This window comes from Bos mutus, chromosome 23, assembly GCF_027580195.1.
Source record: "Bos mutus isolate GX-2022 chromosome 23, NWIPB_WYAK_1.1, whole genome shotgun sequence".
Taxonomy (NCBI): domain Eukaryota; kingdom Metazoa; phylum Chordata; class Mammalia; order Artiodactyla; family Bovidae; genus Bos; species Bos mutus.
Window position 1 is genome coordinate 39688809 of NC_091639.1, and position 17557 is coordinate 39706365.

Sequence of the window (17557 nt, forward strand, 5' to 3'; positions counted from 1 at the left end):
CAGGAGAAAGGGATGACAGAGGATGAGATGGTTGGATGGCATCATCGACTTGACAGACATGAGTCTGAGCAAGTTCAGGGAGTTGGTGATGGACAGGGAGGCCTGGCATGCTACAGTCCCTGGGGTCTCAAAGAGTCAGATACAACTGAACAACTGAACTGAAGTGAACATTTGGTAAACATCCTTTGATCCAGGAATCATTTTTTTTTTTTAAATATGCCCCATGGAATTAATTCTAGATATAGAAAAGCATTTTTCTTTCATTTTAACAAAGAAGTTTGCATGGAGTTAGAGTGTGTAATAGATGCCATTGAAATCAGAAAATACACAGAGGATACACAGGGATGGGACCATGCTTTTCAAACCAACATAGGGTGAGGGCTCTTCTCTCTCATTTGTTGATCAATATGTCACTCAAAGTCTCACACAAACATAAGCTAGTCATATGTAGTTCTATATTAACACTACTGTTTCATTGGAAAGAGAATAAAATACAAGAAGAATAAAATACATTTATTTTATACAATAAAATACACGTCATGTAATGACGTGAAAATGGAATTCTCCAAGGAGACACGAGCTATGTATTTCCTAGCTTTTACTTTTATTTATTTATTTTTAATATATTGGCTTTTTAAAAGATTCTTTTTGATGTGGACCATTTTTAAAGCCTTTGTTGAATCTGTTACAATATCGCTTCTGTTTTATGTTTTGGTTTTTTGGTTACGAGGCATGGCATGTGGGGTCTTAGCTCCCTGACCAGGGATCTAACCCACACCCCCTGCTTTGGAAGGTGAAGTTTTAACAAGTGGACTGCCTGCGAAGTCCCAACCTAAACATAGTTTTTAAATCCAGAAAATTTATCTGTTCAAAAACTGTAGACACAGTCTAATCAGTAAGCCCCCTTTTCCACAGAGACCATAGTTTCTGGCACATCGGCCTGTCCTGGACAATGAAGACAGTCGGGTTCTTGTACCCATTTCCGGCTCTCCTGGCTGAAGGGCACCTCCAGTTCACAAACTGGGGGAAACGCGCCTTTACTCAGCTCTTCTACTTTCTGTCTTTGCCCCACCTACCGCCCCCCACCCCCGCCCCACTTCCTCTTGACCCCACATGGTACTCACTCAGCCTTCTCAAGTACAAAACGGCATCTTCGTACCCTCGGTAGTAATAATTGTGGAGGATCTGCAAGGTGGAGCACCAGAAAGTAAGTAAGGGTGCAGCAATGCAGAGCCTGGCAGCCCCCTGGCCCAAAGCAGCTGCTTTCACTGCTCTTCAGCTTCCCTGGATGGGCTTTTCAAAATGTGCTCCTCCCTTGCTATCTGCTAAGTGGGGGGCAGTTCCTGACCATGTGTCCATAGTGATGCTGCATGAAGGTGTTAAACCATTCGCAGCTGATCATCAGTGTCCCCTGGGCCGCAGAGTGTGAGAGGTCTCTAGTAGAACCCGAGAAGGTGCATTTGAACAGTAGGAAGAGCAGAACGAGGAGACAGGGCTCAAATCCCAGCACGGCCACTTATCGGCTTGGTGGCTGTCTGAACGTGACCTCTCACAGCTTCAGTTTCTTCACTTGTAAAATGGGAATAATAACTGTATGTATTACAGAGGATGCTGGCGGATTACCCGAGATATTGCCCATAATACCTTTTCTGTAAAGGGCCAAATAGTAAATATTTGGGGCTTTGCAGGTCACACATAGTCTCTGTCATTTCTTTTTTTATTTTTATTTTTAACAATGCCTTAAAAATAGAAAGTCCATTCTTAGCTCACAAGCGATGGGCTGGATTTGGCTCCTGAGCCATAGTTTGCTGACCCCACACTGCATGTCAGAGTGCGAGAGTTCAGCCAACATTCCTATCAGCAGTTCTGACATAGTCAGGGGGAAAGAATTGAGGCTGGGAGCACCTTGGGCACTTGTTCATTCCTGGGTAGCAGCAAGGCCAGGTTACAGGTTTACGAGGAAGTTTAAGGGACCAGCGAAGGGGGAAAACACAGATGGACTGAGTGGGCCCCCCTGGCTCCCCCGACCCAGTCCTCCTCCCCACCCCACCACCCTCCCTGGCTCTCCCTGCACCCACTCTCAGATCCCTCGTGTCTCTCACCATCAGGTCTGGGGGGAACAGGGCATGGGTCATCCTGGCAATGTTCTCCAGGGAGAACTGGAAGGAGCAGTTGAACATGCGGAAATCGTGGAAGATGGCAGGACAGTCCCGCGGGCAGATGTCCTGCTGCCCGGTGAAGGTGGAGATGGTGATGGAGTCGGTCCAGAAGGAGCAGGGTTGCATGCCGGTGAAGCCCCCGTCGATGTACCGCTGTGGGGTGGGGGTGCCCGTGAGAAACGCTCATCTGGGGTCAGAGGCCCTCTCCCCCACTCAGGGCATCAAAGAAATGGGTTTTGGGACTTAACTAATGGTCCAGAGGATAAGACTCTGCTGTCCCAGTGGGAGGGGAGGGGTGTGGGGCGTGGGCATGGGTTTGATCCCTAGTCTGGGAACTAAGATCTCAAAGGCCATGTGGTAAGGCCAAAAAAACAAAGGAAATGGGTCCCTCGGGAGAAGCTCTGACACCAAGGTTCGGGGGCATCCACACTCTGGATAAAGTTGGCACAGTCCCTGTTTGTGAAGTCCCTCAATGGCTGAGGGCAGGGCTGGGGAATGGAACCCGCCCCCTGGGCCTTATGAGAAGGTGTACATGCGGTGAGTCTGAGCAGGTTGTGAGATATTCCCCCTCTAGGCTGCCGCAGGGCCCAGTTGCCTTCCTCTGTTGAGGTCAGACCTCCCCTCACAAACCTTCAGAACCCTCCTCACCACCAAGTGTCCACCCTGAAGTCCCTTCCCCTCTTGGGGCTTCTGTTCCCTCAACTATGAAGAAAGGATCACAGACACAGAGGCTCCAACTCTCTGGGCGCCTGAGAATTACATGGATAACATGCATTAAGAGTCTATCTGCTAGCTGACTCCTAGTCTCTGGATCTCATTTTCTCTAGATGTAAAATGAGGAGGAGATGCAGGTTAAATCCTCCTGCTCAGAGTGTGGTCTGTGGACCAGCAGAATCTGCATCAGCTGAAGCTGGTTAGAAAATCTGGCAAACTTGTGGAGCCTTGACTTGCCAGACTCAGTAATGGGTTGGTGGGTGCAGAGAGAAGCCCAACCCAGTGGGGGAAAGGCCATCTTAAAGCCCCAGAAATCCATCTACATTAAGAATTCTGAGTAGGAAAACGCAAGGGCCTTTTCAATTCTTGTGGTCTTCCTACTGAATTCTGAGACCATCCCTCACTGATGTGGGTCACAGGGGCCCCCCTGGATCCCAGCTCGCCCCCTCCCACACTGAAGCACGTACCACGCCACGGTAAGTTGGAGGAATAAGGCCGCAGTACACAGGGACGAAGCAGCTGCAGTACAGGGCCTGTGGGGAGAGAACAGGGCTGAGACGCCTGAGGCCTGGGGGCTGAGTGGGGAGGACTCACCTGCAGCCTCTGGGCCACCACCAGCCTGGCCCTCCTTACACCAAGGTGGAGGCCTTGCCCAGGAAAGTGGAGCCCCAAGTCAGATACACTGGCTGGGTCCTTGGTAACCTCCTTGGTTGGTCTGGGTGGGGTGTCCCAGCTTTAAAGGGAGAGAGTGGCCTTAGTGATCTCCAGGCTTCCTTCTGGCACCAAATTTCCATGAATCCAATGGGATTCAACAACCATTGTTATGTATCTGGCCTGGGCCTTTGGAATCTGATCCTTTGGAATCAAAGGATATGCCCACCCTTGGGAATTTTCAGAGGGTGGTGACCAATGCTGTGATGGAGGTGGGCATGGGCAACGTGGCCCCAAAGAAGCACCCAACCCAGTGGGTGCAAGGCCGGCAGGTAGTGAAGGGACGTTCCCTGGCAGGAGTGACTGGAGTCTGATTGAGCAGGTGAAGTGGGGTGGGGAAGGGCATCCCAGGCAGAAGGAACAGCAGGTGCAAAGGCACAGAAGCCTGTTTTGTGTGACCTGCTCTGGCTGGTATGGGTAGGAGGGGGAAGTGGTGGAAGAGGACTGGGGAGACAAAAGTCTTGAAGAACTGGATGCTAATAAACCCAAGGGAGTGTCCATACCCACTGTCTATTCCTCCCCCTCACCAGGATCAAAGCCATGCCAGTGTGGGGAAGTGAGGATGGGTGGCAAGGGCCTTGCATTCAGAGGAGGGAAGGGGAGTGGAAATAAAGGTGGAGGGGCATGTGCTCAACCCCTTTGTCCTGAAAGAAAATTGGGCATATCCACAGCACTCTTCAACACTAACAATTCTTAACTAAAGTTTACATTAATGGGGGCTTCCCTGGTGGCTCAGTGGTAAAGAATTCACCTGCCAATATAGGAGACATGAGTTCGATACCTGGTTTCCAAAAAGGTCCTACATGCCTCGGAGCAACTAAGCCCGCACACCACAGTTATTGAGTCTGTGCTTTAGAGCCCAGAAGCAGCAACTACTGAAGCCTGACCACCCTAGAGCCAGGGCTCAGCAACAACAGAAGCCCTCGCACCTCAACTAGAGAGTAGCCCCCATTCTCTGCAACTAGAGAAAAGCCCGTGCAGCAACAAAGACCAATAAATAAGCAGCCAATAAATAAGTAAATAAAATTATTTTTTAAATTATATTAAGGAGCTTAGAAAAGTGCACTATCAGAGCCCCCTTTCCATTTCGTGATAACGCAATCCTTTTTATCAAGGACCAAAGGAAGAGAAAGGGCGAAGGGAGGCCGTTCCCACAAACCGGGAGTAATTCAGCGGGGAAACACTGCAGCCCAGGCCGACAGGAGCCACAGGACCTCTGTTGATAATACAGACGGACCTCTGAGAAGCTGCAGGATCAAAGCAGAGGGCAAGGCAGAGGCAAAACGGACGGGACTCTGAGCGCTGAAGCGTAGGATGGTGACCAAGTCTGATTTGTTTTTGGCGTCTCTCTGTGTCCATCTCGTTTAACAGCGTGCCTAACACAGAAAGACAGATGGCAGGAAGGCGAAGGGAGGGAAGAACTTGGGAAGCAGAAAACAGAAGGAAGTGAGGCAGACAGGTGGACCGTCCCAGAGGCCTGTCAAAAAACCAAGACCAGCCTCTCCTTTTCGGCCCCAGCTCCGCGGCCGGCTCTCATTACCAGCCCCGCCCACCCAGGCCCCGCCCGCCGGGGCCCCGCCTGCACACCCAGGTCCCCCCCAAGGCCCCGCCCTGATTCCCGGCCCCGCCCACCAGGCCCCGCCCTCACACCCAGGTCCCACCCAGGCCCCGCCCTGATTCCCGGCCCCGCCCTCACACCCAGGTCCCGCCCCCTTACCTCAATGAGCTCTTCCTTGGACGTATACTCTGAAACCACCACACTCTCTCCATCCGTGAACCGGGTGAGGGCCACGTGGAGTTTCCCGGTGGTGACCTTGTAGGAGTCCTCAGGCAGGACCCGGTACAGAAACTGCCTCATCATCTGCACCATCTTACAGGACGGCGATAAGGGACCCAAGAAGGACTTCTTCACCTCGGCCACACCCACATTGAGGACTCGAAGGTATTCATCTGCGGAGGAAGCAGAGCGGAGTGGGTGCTCAGCAGCCCCTATGGCATAAAGAGGTCAAGGGCGATTATGCCATCTCATCCTGCATCCAATAAATAGAAAAACCTGTAATTCTGACACAAGAGAGGTCTCAGGCATCAACCTGTCATTCTGCACGTGAGGAAAGCGAGGCACAGAGGAATGAAATCACTGGCTCCCGAGAGCCCACCGCTAGTCAGGCGTCCTGACTCCTTCAATTGAGGGCAAAGGACCACGTTTCTACCCCACCACCAGACTGCATTCTTTTGAGTCTTATAGGCTTTTTGCCCTCTATGAGGGTCCCCTTAAAACAGTGATATAGTTGAAAGGCTTCACCCAGTGACACCCTGGGACGCATGCTTAGTGCCTGCTGCATCTGTGGGCAGGAGGGGGTGCTAACCTTGAGGCAGGGGAATCACAGGGAGGGTAAGCTTTGTCTTGAAGCCATTGCATCATCTTCCTTTTATGGCCCCTGGCATAGGCCTGAGAGGGAGAAGGCCCTGAAGTGCACACACAAGGCTGTGTTGCAGGGGTTCCCAGGAGGGCGAGCGAGATGAACCTTCTGCCTGCTTCTGAGAGGGGCACAGCCTGGGCACGTAAGAGCCTACACGTGCCAGATTACGGGGCAGGGGGCGGGGCTCAGAGGTCAGATGTGTTGTCCAGGGGGTGGCAGAGGAAGGTGTGACCCACCCTGCCCGCCACCACCCCCAGAATTCCACCAGGGAATTGTGCACTGGATAAGTGCTGTCACAGCAATAATACTGTGAGGTAGGTAGTTCTGGCCTCATTTTACCAATCAGGAGACTGAGGCTCAGAGAGCTAATATAAGTTGCCCAAGGGCAACCATCTGGTAAATGAACAAAGTGGGATTTTAACCTAGAGTGTGTGACCCAGGAACTCATCTCCTTCACTACATTAAGGTAAAAGCTTTCAGAACTGGGCCTGAACCTGCTTCTTGCCAATTGCTGCTAATTTTTATCTTGTGCAAACCCTCTGGGAAAATCAGGAGTGGAAACAGATCTGAAAAGGACTGCTAATTTTTACAGCAAACATTTAATTGTAAAACATCCTATACTGGGACTTCCCTGGTGGCCCAGTAGTTAAGAATCTGCCTGCCAATGTAGGGGACAGGAATTCGCTCCCTGGTCCAGGAACTAAAGTTCCATATGCCGCAGGGCAACTAAGTCCATGAGCCACAACTCTGAGTTTGTGTGCAGCACCTACTGAAGTCTGCCTGCCCTAGGGCCGGCACACTGCAGCCAGAGAGCAGCCCCACCTGCAGCAACTAGAGAAAGCCCGGGAGTAGCAACGAACAGCCCAGCCCGTACACCACAATGGAGACCCAGCACAGCCAAAAATAAAGAAATTAACTGAATGTTTTTTTAAAAGCAAAACCCAAAACATCCTATACAAAAGAACTTTCTTACAATTAGCATCATGTAGCAATGGCTACTTGGAAAGCTGTGCAGTCGTAAGCTCTCTGGCACTTTAGGTCATCAAGCAGAGATAGGACAAGTACCTCAGCCAAAGAACTCATCAAAGGGATTCCTGCATGGGTGGTAAGGACCAAGATTCCTTCCAACTTCTGGGACTCTCATGGCCGCCTGACAGTAAATCTGAGAAGCCATCACAGGGGACATTACTATCCTATTTACAAACAGAGCGTCTGAGGCACAGAAAGGTTAAGTGATTTGTCCAAGGTCATACACAGCTATTTGGGGACAAACCAAAGCTAGGGGTGCTCTCCTCTCATATTTTACCATTCACAGATTATTCCTCATTAATCCTGGAAGCAGGTAAGATAAGGAGCTTCCGTATCACTTTACAGATGTAGAAACTGAGGCAGAGAAAAGCGAAGAGTACTGCCTGAGGTCAGACAACCAGGCAGTGTTTGTTCTGACTCCAGACCCCACCTCCTTTCTCTGGGTGTTGGACTGATCCCAGAGGCTGAGCCAGCCTGGGTTGCCATGGTGACGGCCATTTCTCTCCAGCATTCAGACTCACAGCTGCCTGGGTGTAGTAGGGGCTGACCTGATCAACGCAGCATCTTAGCCATCACCCCCTTACAGGGGAGGATGCTCCTGGTGAGCTGGAAAGGCTCTGCAATTTTAGCAAGGTTACCCTTTACCAAGTACCAATTTGTACAGACTGTTTTCCCTTGGGGTCAGGGAGTGGCGGCAGCCAACCCACCAGTAGGTTATGAGACAACTGAGCATTTTGATACCAAGGTGTTGTTGGGTCACTTGAGTTCTTGCCCATAAGACCAATCAGGTTGGAGAGTCAAGTTAGGGTGGGGACTCGCTTTTTGGCAATTCTTAAAGAGCAGCTTGAAGTGGCCTCACAGGGTTGGTGGTCTTTCTCACAAGCCTCAGAGTCAGGAGTACCTGGCTCAGCTTGCCCCCCAACTCCTGGACTCCTAGCAGGAGGTGCTCACTAGGACTGCTGGAAGGAAATTGTTTTCACTGCACAGGAAATATATATTCATTGTGGAAAAAAGAATTTTTTTTTTTAACGCAGATGAGCAAAAAGAAAGTAAAATTAATGGCTTGGAATTCCTCCACCCAGAGGTTAACATTTGGTTTGTGTCTTCCTAGACTATTTTATATACTTATTCTTACAAGAATACTTACATAGAGTCATACTACATACACTGTTTTGTAACTTGCTTTTTTTACCTAATCATGTCTTTCCACATCAGTAAGAACCCATTTATAACCTAATTCATGAGCATCATGGACAGCTATTTGTAGAGATATATCATTATTTACTGAGCAGGTCCCCAACAGGGGTTGGCTACTTAGTTTCCTTGCTTTTTCTAAACAATTCTGCGATGAATCATCTCTTGCTAAATTCTTTGCCATGTCCTTAATTATTGTCATCAGGATAAATTCCTGTACATGGGAATGCTAGGTCAAAGGCATGCATATTAGTCTTGTAATACTTAAATCATTGCTTTGGTATATTATCCATTTACAGTCAACTCTCAGTTGTATAGGGATGGTGGTGGGTGACAGGGACAGGGCAGTGGCCAAGACAACATGGATATCTCCTATATACTTACATATGAAAAATGATGCTATCTGGAAATTAGGAGGGTGGCCAGGTTGAAAGGGGGCAAGAGATTGTCTGATTGCTCCCACTCAAGTGCCCAGTTTAATATTTTTTCCTACTGCTCACTAGGATGGCATCCCAAAGTGTGCAGAGGAGTTATCTCTGTCTCGCCTTGCTTCTCTTCAGGTCTCATTCTCTGCATCTCTTTCTCCCTCTGTCTTCTCAGAGAAAAACACCTAATCTTCTGGTTAAACTAGTCTCTATTGGTAGAAAATCAAATGTTAAGCATAGCAATTGCTGGGTGCTGTGAGGAGGGATAAATTTAGCTGGCTTCTTTATGCATCTCTGTTCTTTCTAGCACCTTCTCCCATTTAAAGTCCTCCTTCCAAGCTGCAGGCTGCTGGGCTCTGAAACACAGTGTCCCACAGGGACCACAGAAAGATAGGATTTAAAAGCAGCTCTGTGGGAAACTCAAGGTGGGCTGCTCCCACCCCCAGCCCACACCCGCCACAACCGCTGCTTCTGTTCCTTCCCACCTCCTTTCCCACCTTTGTCTTTAATCTAACTGTGGGTCTGTCTCCAAAATCAAGGAGATTCTCTGAGGGCAGGTCTCTGTGGTCTTCCTCTCTCCATGACCTCTCCCTGCACTTTGCCCATGGAAGACCCTTCAGAAACTTGCTCTATGTTGGGAACTCCTCAAGGAAGGGATGGGCCACACTCACCTACACCCACCAAGCCTCCCACAATACTTGGTGGGTGCTCGGTTTTGTTCAGAACATGAACAAAGGAAAATAAAAAGCTAACAGAGCAAGCAATGGAAATGCTTACAGGGAAGAGTTACTTGACTTAATTACCCAATAAAAATTCGAAGGCAAGATCATCACAGATGGATAGATAACAGAGTCAGTCATATTGATAAGTATGGCCAATTCACCAGGTTTTGTGAGTGTATTGTACCAAAAACTTCAGTTGAAAAATAAATAAGATCCTGGAACTGGGAGGTTTTGAAGAGCATTTGGAAACCACTCCAAGACTTAGCCACTCAGAGACTCTTTTCTGTGACCAGATCCAGTTCTTAAAAAGAGGTTAGGCTTTGGAGCCAGAGAGATGTGGTTCAAATTCCAGCTTTGCCACACACTACCTGGGTCACCTTGGCAAGTCAAATAACTTCTTCCAGCCTCAATTTTGCCACCTATAAAATGGGTATAATAATAATTATACCTTACTGGGTTGTTATGAGGAAGATCTTTTTTTTTTTTTTTCATTCTTTTTAGGAAGACAGTTTTGTTTTGTTTTGTTTTTAAAGAGCCTGCTCATAGTAAGTGCTCAATACTGGTTATACTAATAATTCTCCATTACTAGTATATGGACACGGACAGTGTTTCTTGATGTCTCTGGCTTTCAGCTTTCTCACCTGAACATGGGACAATGATTCCAACCCACATCTTCATCAAGGTGCACTCAGGCTCACTTACGGGTTCTAGAGAGCAAAGTACAAGCACTATGGAGATGAGAGGATGTACCCCAGTTTCAGGGCACGGTGAGGGGATGGGTTAGGTGCAATGTAGCTTAGGCACAGTAGGCAGTAGCACTCCTTCCCCTGTCAACTTGGGGGACCCTACAGATTTAGTAGGGGAAAGGGGGTTTTAGTAAAATCACTGAAGAGGAAAGAAAGAATTAGATACATGTTTATCTTACTTATTTGCTTAAGTGCCTAATGTTTCCCCCTTAATGTGGGCAACGATGGTCTCCACATCATTCATCCCTTTGTCCCATAGTGCATGGAACATGGTAGGCACTTAATAAACACAGATGCATCCATGAATAATGAATATATGAGTAAACCCAGAATTCAAGGGAGGACACTGAGGCTCAAAGAAACGGCTATTTAAGGTGACCCAGAGTATAAAAACAGAGGGCTTTTCTTCCCCTCCTTCACATAGCCTTCATGCTGAGTGTTAAATCCTAGAAAGATGGGCACTTGGCAGCTGACAATTTAAACTGCTGGGGATCCCATTCACAGGGTGCCCGAATTAACTCGGCTGTGCGGGATGAATTTGCGGTGGAGGATGGGACTAGAGGCCCCAGCCTCCCGCGGACTGGTAGCCTAGCAACAACTTCCAGTTTAGCCAATCACCGTGAGGCTCCCTGCAGCTGCGGGAGCGGTGGGCAAGGGTGTGGGGGTGGGGGTTGAAGTAGGGGGCGCAGCAGCCGGCCCCCCACCACCCCCCACCCCGGCTCTGGGAGGCATTGGCAAGTAGGCTCGCGTTCCCAGGAAAGCCATGCAGTTCCCTGAGTCCCTGAGTGGAGACCCTGGGAGTCTACTGCTTTTTACCTGATCCCTAATTGTAGGCTGAATTATAGGCTGTATTTCCCTGTGGGTATATCTTGATTGCCCGACTCCACTGTAATAATTATTATTTGCATTATCTTAACAACAGTCGTTTACCCAGGCAAGTTTTCACACTATAATCTCAGTTTATCCTCACAGAGACAGCAGGCCCCCCCGGGCGGGGGATGTGGGGGAGACAGGTTTCCTCTCCATCTTATTTCTGTATCCTGCACTGCAGGGGCACTGATTGAAAAACAATTGGCCTGAAGCTGCAGAGTCACCACGGGAAGGTCCGTAGAGACCCCCTGATTTTTCAGTCAAGGAGTCTTTGTTCAAAACGAATATGGGGAGGAAACCCACAAAAGAGGGGATACATGAATATGTATGGCTGGTTCACTTTGCTGTACAGTAGAAATGAACACAACATGGTAAAGCAACTATACTCCAATTAAAAATAAATAATGAGAAAAAAAAGAAAAGAAATCTCAATATGTAAAACAACTAAAAACAGGGCTGCTCTGGGCTGAAGGCAAGTGGGGTCTCAGGCTCTGCCCAATCTCCCTAGCCCATCCTGGGAAGGAAGGTCCTGAAAGCACAACCCTGAAACTCCTAAGGATCTAGGAGCTTAAGTCAAAAATGCTAAACCAGACTCATTCTCTCATTTCACAGGTAAGAAATCCAGGAGGACAAAGGTTGAGCTCAATATGCATGGCTGAATGGTGGGCTGGCTGGCGGGCTAAATGGAGAGATGAATAAAGAATGGATATATCCTAGGTCATACTGTCTATGTTAGCAGAAACTAGAACTAGAATCTATGAAAAAACTCACATTTTCCTTCTCTGTTCTGAATGCATTATTGGCTTTAGGCAAGAGCAAAACAACTCTGACCTAGTAAGCACTTAAATAAACAACTCCCCCCTACAAAACAACAACAACAACAACAATACTTCTTAAGGATAATGACAATTTTCCACACAGACCTTTTTTCTGGCCCTAAGGGTTTACCAAAGAATTGGCATTAAGAAGTTCAAATCATCCTATATCAGATTGCCATGGAAACAGCAGTGCCTGCCACTGGAGCATCACGTGGATTCCTATCAAGTTGCCTGTGGTGCTTTTTCCCGGGGCCTGGGGCCTCACACAGCCCCTCTGTGCTTCTTGCCCAGAATGCAGGCATGATCTCCGCAAATTTCCACTGAAGCATCTACTGATTATCTTGGGATGGAACAGGCAAAGAGAATGTGTCCCAGCTCTATTCTTTCTGTTTTCTTTGGTGGACCCAGAAGTCTATTTGGAATTCTGCTCCAAGGTAGAAACAAATACTGCCCTCCTTCCAGGCTGTGGCCCGTCCTGCCTTACAGACTCTCCCTTCACTACTGTGGGGACACTGGGATAATGCAAGAGTTGTGAACTAGTCACCCTCCAGTCTTTGCCTGTGCGGGTATGGTCAGGGGACTTCTGGGTCAACCTCTGCTATAAAGAGAAAAAAATCATCCCAGAGCATCTTCTCATTTGAGATTTGCCCAAATTAGGGCGCCACTGCAGAGGAATGCCCATGCCTCCCTCTTTCAAAACCATGATAATTGAAGTTCATTTCTGCTGACTGGCAGTATTCACTGCCCCAGCTGTCCAAGACTTCACTTAGTTGGGTCTGTGACCTGCCTACATAGACCACCATTATGTTACGTGAGTCTTGAAGTTCTCATGAAACTACAGGGTTCATTCAGTCCCACTCTGCTGTTTATGGAGGAACCAGAGATCAAATTGCCAACATCCGTTGGATCATAGAAAAAGCAAGGGGATTCCAGAAAAACATCTACTTCTGTATCATTGACCATGCCAAAGCCTTTGTGGGGATCACAAAAAACTGGAAAATTCTTAAAGAGATGGGAATACCAGACCACCTTACCTGCCTCCTGAGAAACCTGTACGCAGATCAAGAAGCAACAGTTAGAACTGGACATGGGACAATGGACTGGTTCAAAACTGGGAAAGGAGTACGTCAAGGCTGTATATTGTCACCCTGCTTATTTAACTAATATGCAGAGTGCATCGTACAAAACACTGGGCTGGAGGAAGCACAGGCTGGAATCAAGATTTCTGGGAGAAATATCAACAACCTCAGATATTCAGATGATACCACTCTAATGGCAGAAGGCAAAGAGGAACTAAATAGCCTCTTGATGAGAGTGAAAGAGGAAAGTAAAAAAGCTGACTTAAAACTCAGCGTTCAAAAAACAAAGACCATGGCAGCCAGTCCCATCACTTCATGGCAAATAGATGGAAACAGTGACAGATTTTATTTTCGTGGGCTCCAAATTCACTGCAGACGGTGACTGCAGCCATGAAATTAAAAGATGCTTGCTTCTTGGAAGAAAAGCTATGACAAACCTAGACAGTATATTAAAAAGCAGAGCCATCTCTTAGCCAACCAACATCTGTATAGTCAAAGCTATGGTTTTTCAGTAGTCATGTATGGATGTGAGAGTTGAACTATAAAAAAGGCTGAGTGCCGAAGAATTGATGCTTTCTAACTGTGGTGCTGGAGAAGAGTCTTGAGAGTTCCTTGGACTGCAAGGAGATCAAACCAGTCAATCCTAAAGGAAATCAACCCTGAATATTCATTGGAAGGACTGAAGCCGAAGCTCCAATACTTTGGTCCCCCAATGAGAAGAGCTGTCTCATTGGAAAAGACCCTGATACTGGGAAAGATTGAGGGCAGAAGGAGAAGGGGATGACAGAGGATGAGATGGTTGGATGGCATCACTTACTCAATGGACATGAGTTTGAGCAAACTCAGGTAAATAGTGAAGGACAGGGAAGTCTGGTGTGCTGCAGTCCATGGGGTCGCAAAGAGTCAGACACAACTGAGTGACCAAACAACTGGCTACCACTCTTTGGTACCTCTTGGTGCCACACCCTGTGCCAGGCTCCGAGGGCTCGTAGTTTCATTTAATCTTCATGACATCCCTTTGAGGTAGGTACGATGGTTATCTCCTCTTTTTTTTTTTAAATTTTATTATTATTATTTTTAATCTCCTCTTTAGATGAAGAAATAGAAGCTCAACCAGTAGCTTGGCTAAAGTCACACGCTGGAAAACAGCAGAGCTAGGCCTTGAATTCTTGAGGGGCCCAAAGCCAGTGTTCTTTCCAGCACTTTCCAGATGAAGGGCATCTTCATCTCCAGAGCCTCCGGTTCCTACAGTGAGGCGAAGGTTGCGGGGGTGGTGTGTGGGGGTGGCTGGTTTCACAGAGGCTCTTGGGATCTGCCTTGCTAGGGTTTAGTTTAGGCATAGCTCCTAAGGGCTCAGATATCCCTGGGAGACAGGAAGAGCAACAGAACTCAGATCACATCTTCAAACATATGCTCCCCTGTCTGCAAACCCAGAGTCCTTTCTCAAGCCCATCTCTTCTCTCATCAGTAAACAGAGTGCACAATCCTGCTTTTCTTCCCGATACACAGACTTCTATTTATTTACTGACTTTTTACTATCTCTGCAGACTTCACCCTAAAGCCCAGCTGAAGATCTGGGCCCCTTCCCGATCACCCCCGCTGTTAGCTCTCTCTCCCCCGTTACTGTCTGCACCATTTATCTCAGGCTGCCTTGAGTAGCCCATCCTGTGTCTGTGGCTAGCACATTCCTTGAGGACAGGACCTGTATCAAGAACACCCACCTCCCCCATTATTGCCTAGCTCAGTGAGAACACTTAGTAGGTATTCAAGAATGAAATGAAAGCCCTATTTAATGTTCCCTTATTTCTGTTTTGCTCCTCCTTATAGCCCCAGCACTTAATTCAGTACCTGGCACACTCTGGGGACTTAATAAATGTGGAATAAATCAGTAATGAATGGTGAAGGACTCCCCTGGTGGTCTGGTGGATAAGAATCCGCCTGCCAATGCAGGGGACGTGGGTTCGGTCCCCGGTCCAGGAAGATTCCACGTGCTGTGGGGCAACTAAGCCTGTGCTCCACAACTACTGAGCCAGCTTTATAGAACTTGTGTGCTGCAAGCACTGAAGCCTGCTCCTAGAGCCTGTGTTCCACAACAGGAGAAGCCCCCGCGATGAGAAGCCCTTGTACTGCAACTAGACGGCAGCCCCACTCGCTGCAACTAGAGAAAACTGACACACAGCAATGAAGACCCAGGGAAGCCATAAATTAATCAATTAAAAAAATAATGAATGATGAGAAATGAATGAGTGAACTGAAGGAGGCGATCAAAGAGTATCTTCTCTATTAGACTGTTGGGACTCTTCCTGACTGCTGGTCAGGAAGGTGGAATTCTTCAGTGACTCAGCTGGACTTGGGGTTTCGAAGGGGCAAACCACAGAGCAATTTGCTCTGTCAAGCCTGGTCCTAACTCTTGCCCCTACATCCATAGACACAGGAGCCTGAGCTGTGACTGAAGAGGAGATTCTTCTTTACGTGGTGATCTCAGGAGGATAGAGGTGGGTTACCCTCAGGACTGATGAGTCAATTCCCAATTCAAATGTGAGTCAAACCAGTCTACGTATTTGTTTATCATTTGTCTGCCTCTTTTTCCCTGTAGAATTGGAAATAGAACTCAAACCAAATTTGATCCCAAAGAGAAGCAAAGAAAACATGGCTATTTTAATACTAAGTGAGCCAGTCTAAAAATGGATCCACCAAATGTAGTGTAGGATCCTGGATTGGATCCTGGAACAGAAAAAGGACATCAATAGAAAAACTGGCTCAATCTATAGTTGATGGTAACGTATCAACGTTAATGTCTGAGGGTTGGCAAATGGACTGTGGTTATATGAGAGGGTAACAATAGGTGAGGGATGGGGGCCTCCCAGGTGGTACTAGTGGTAAAGACCCTGCCTGCCAATGCAGGAGACATAGGAGATGCAGGTTTGATCCCTGGGTTGGGAAACTCCCTTGGAGTAGGGCATGGCAACCCACTCTAGTATTCTTGACTGGAGAATCCCATGGACAGAGGAGCCTGGTGGGCTGCAGTCCCTAGGGTGGCAGAGTGTCGGACATGACTGAAGCGACTTGGCATGCACACACGGGTGAAGGATATACAGAACTATCTGTACCATCTTTGCAACTTTTCTGTATATCTATCATTATTTCAGAATACCAAGTTTATTATTATTAAAGTAAAAAAAATAACGAACAAAGGTTGCCCAAGACTATTAGACACACGGTGCCTGCCGCCCAGCAGGGGCTCAGTTAACACCTGCTAATATTGAGGGGACTGAATTAATATAGGTCACCTGCATGAGTTGCTTTCCAAATAGATGTTTCCACTGCATAATCAACACATTCAGAATTTTACCCAATTTTCCATTCAACTGTCTTTTACTTTAGTCCAAAGGCTTGTTTGGAGAAAATAATTTTTTGTCTATTTGGTTGGAGAGATTAAACATGTAAAATACAAATTACTTTCTATTCAGTGAATTGAAAGATACTGATTCCAGCCCAACAGGGGGAGTTACAGCCACCTCCACCCAGTGATGTCATTTCTGTACATTTCATAAAAAGGTATTTTTTTTTTTTGCATACATCATGTCATTTGATCTCACTTCCTTAACCAATGTGCAAACGATTGCTTGGCCCATGGAGTTTGGTAGGAGAGCTGATGTGTTGCTTGCAAAGCAACTTCTGAAATCATTAGAGAAGATAAAGAAATTTAGGAATGAAGAGAGTCCCAGTCGTGGCTCATTGTGGTAGCTAATCTCTCTGAACACCTGTTTCCCACTTTGTAAAATGGGTATAAATATAGGATGGTGAGAGGATAAAAGTAAATGATTTATGCAAAGCTTTAGGCATACTACCTGGCACATTCCAAGGGCCTGATAAATAGTATTATTAGTGTGAGTCAGAGCAGAGTTCGTGTTACAGAAAACACTGCCATCTCAGGCAGATAAAGAACTCTGGGGATGATTTTTGATGAGGACATTTTGATTCTGAAAAGTGCACCCAGCAGCCAGGGCTGAACTTCAGGTTGTATCTGGGCAACAACACACACATACTCACGCTCGCTGGCAAGATGGGGCAAGAGTGGTTTAAAGAACTTTGGAGAGGCTTCTAGTTCCACTAATAGAGCGCTGAGCTGAAAAGAAAACTCTCCAGCTTTAGTAACAACATTGTCTTCATCATCAGTGACCACAACAGAACTGTGGTTGACTTCACAAGTAAGAAAGAAAACAGAAATGAAAAAGGAACTGAAAGTCAGTGCCGAGTGAGAGAAAGCTGTTGCTGTGATTATTGGACCAGAAACTGGCAGCGACAGGGCCTTGGTTCTGCTGTGTGAGGGTCAGTTGAACCAAGACCCTGCTTAAAGCCAGGGTCATCCAACAGCTGCTGGGCCAATGAGACATGGCAATGGCCTGCCTCTGTGTAGGGCTCTCAGTGAAACAACACAAAGTCTCCCGTAAACATGCAAAGCCCCCAAGCCGGCATTATCTGTGGCTTAGAGCTTGAATTGACACCACCTACAGGGTAATCACCATAAACATTGGTCCTGAGTTGCTGATCACCCTGGGCACCTGGCCAGGACCAAGGCAAACCAGCTCAGACAGTCAGTCCTTCCACTGCCCAGGCCACACAGAATTCCCATAGAAAAACCAAGTCCTTGTGCAGATGAGTTCACA

General features: G+C 47.5%; 1 protein-coding gene across 1 annotated transcript in view; it reads right to left on the reverse strand.

Moving 5' to 3' along the window:
• PNPLA1 (patatin like phospholipase domain containing 1) overlaps positions 1–17557 on the reverse strand; it is a 54538-nt gene that overhangs the window by 19579 nt on the left and 17402 nt on the right. The window contains exons 2-5 of the mRNA XM_070360786.1: positions 5302–5534; positions 3341–3406; positions 2103–2312; positions 1125–1185 (exon numbers count right to left, since the gene is read on the reverse strand). Coding sequence (XP_070216887.1) covers positions 1125–1185; positions 2103–2312; positions 3341–3406; positions 5302–5534 — 570 coding nt within the window. The remainder of the gene's footprint in view (positions 1–1124; positions 1186–2102; positions 2313–3340; positions 3407–5301; positions 5535–17557) is intronic.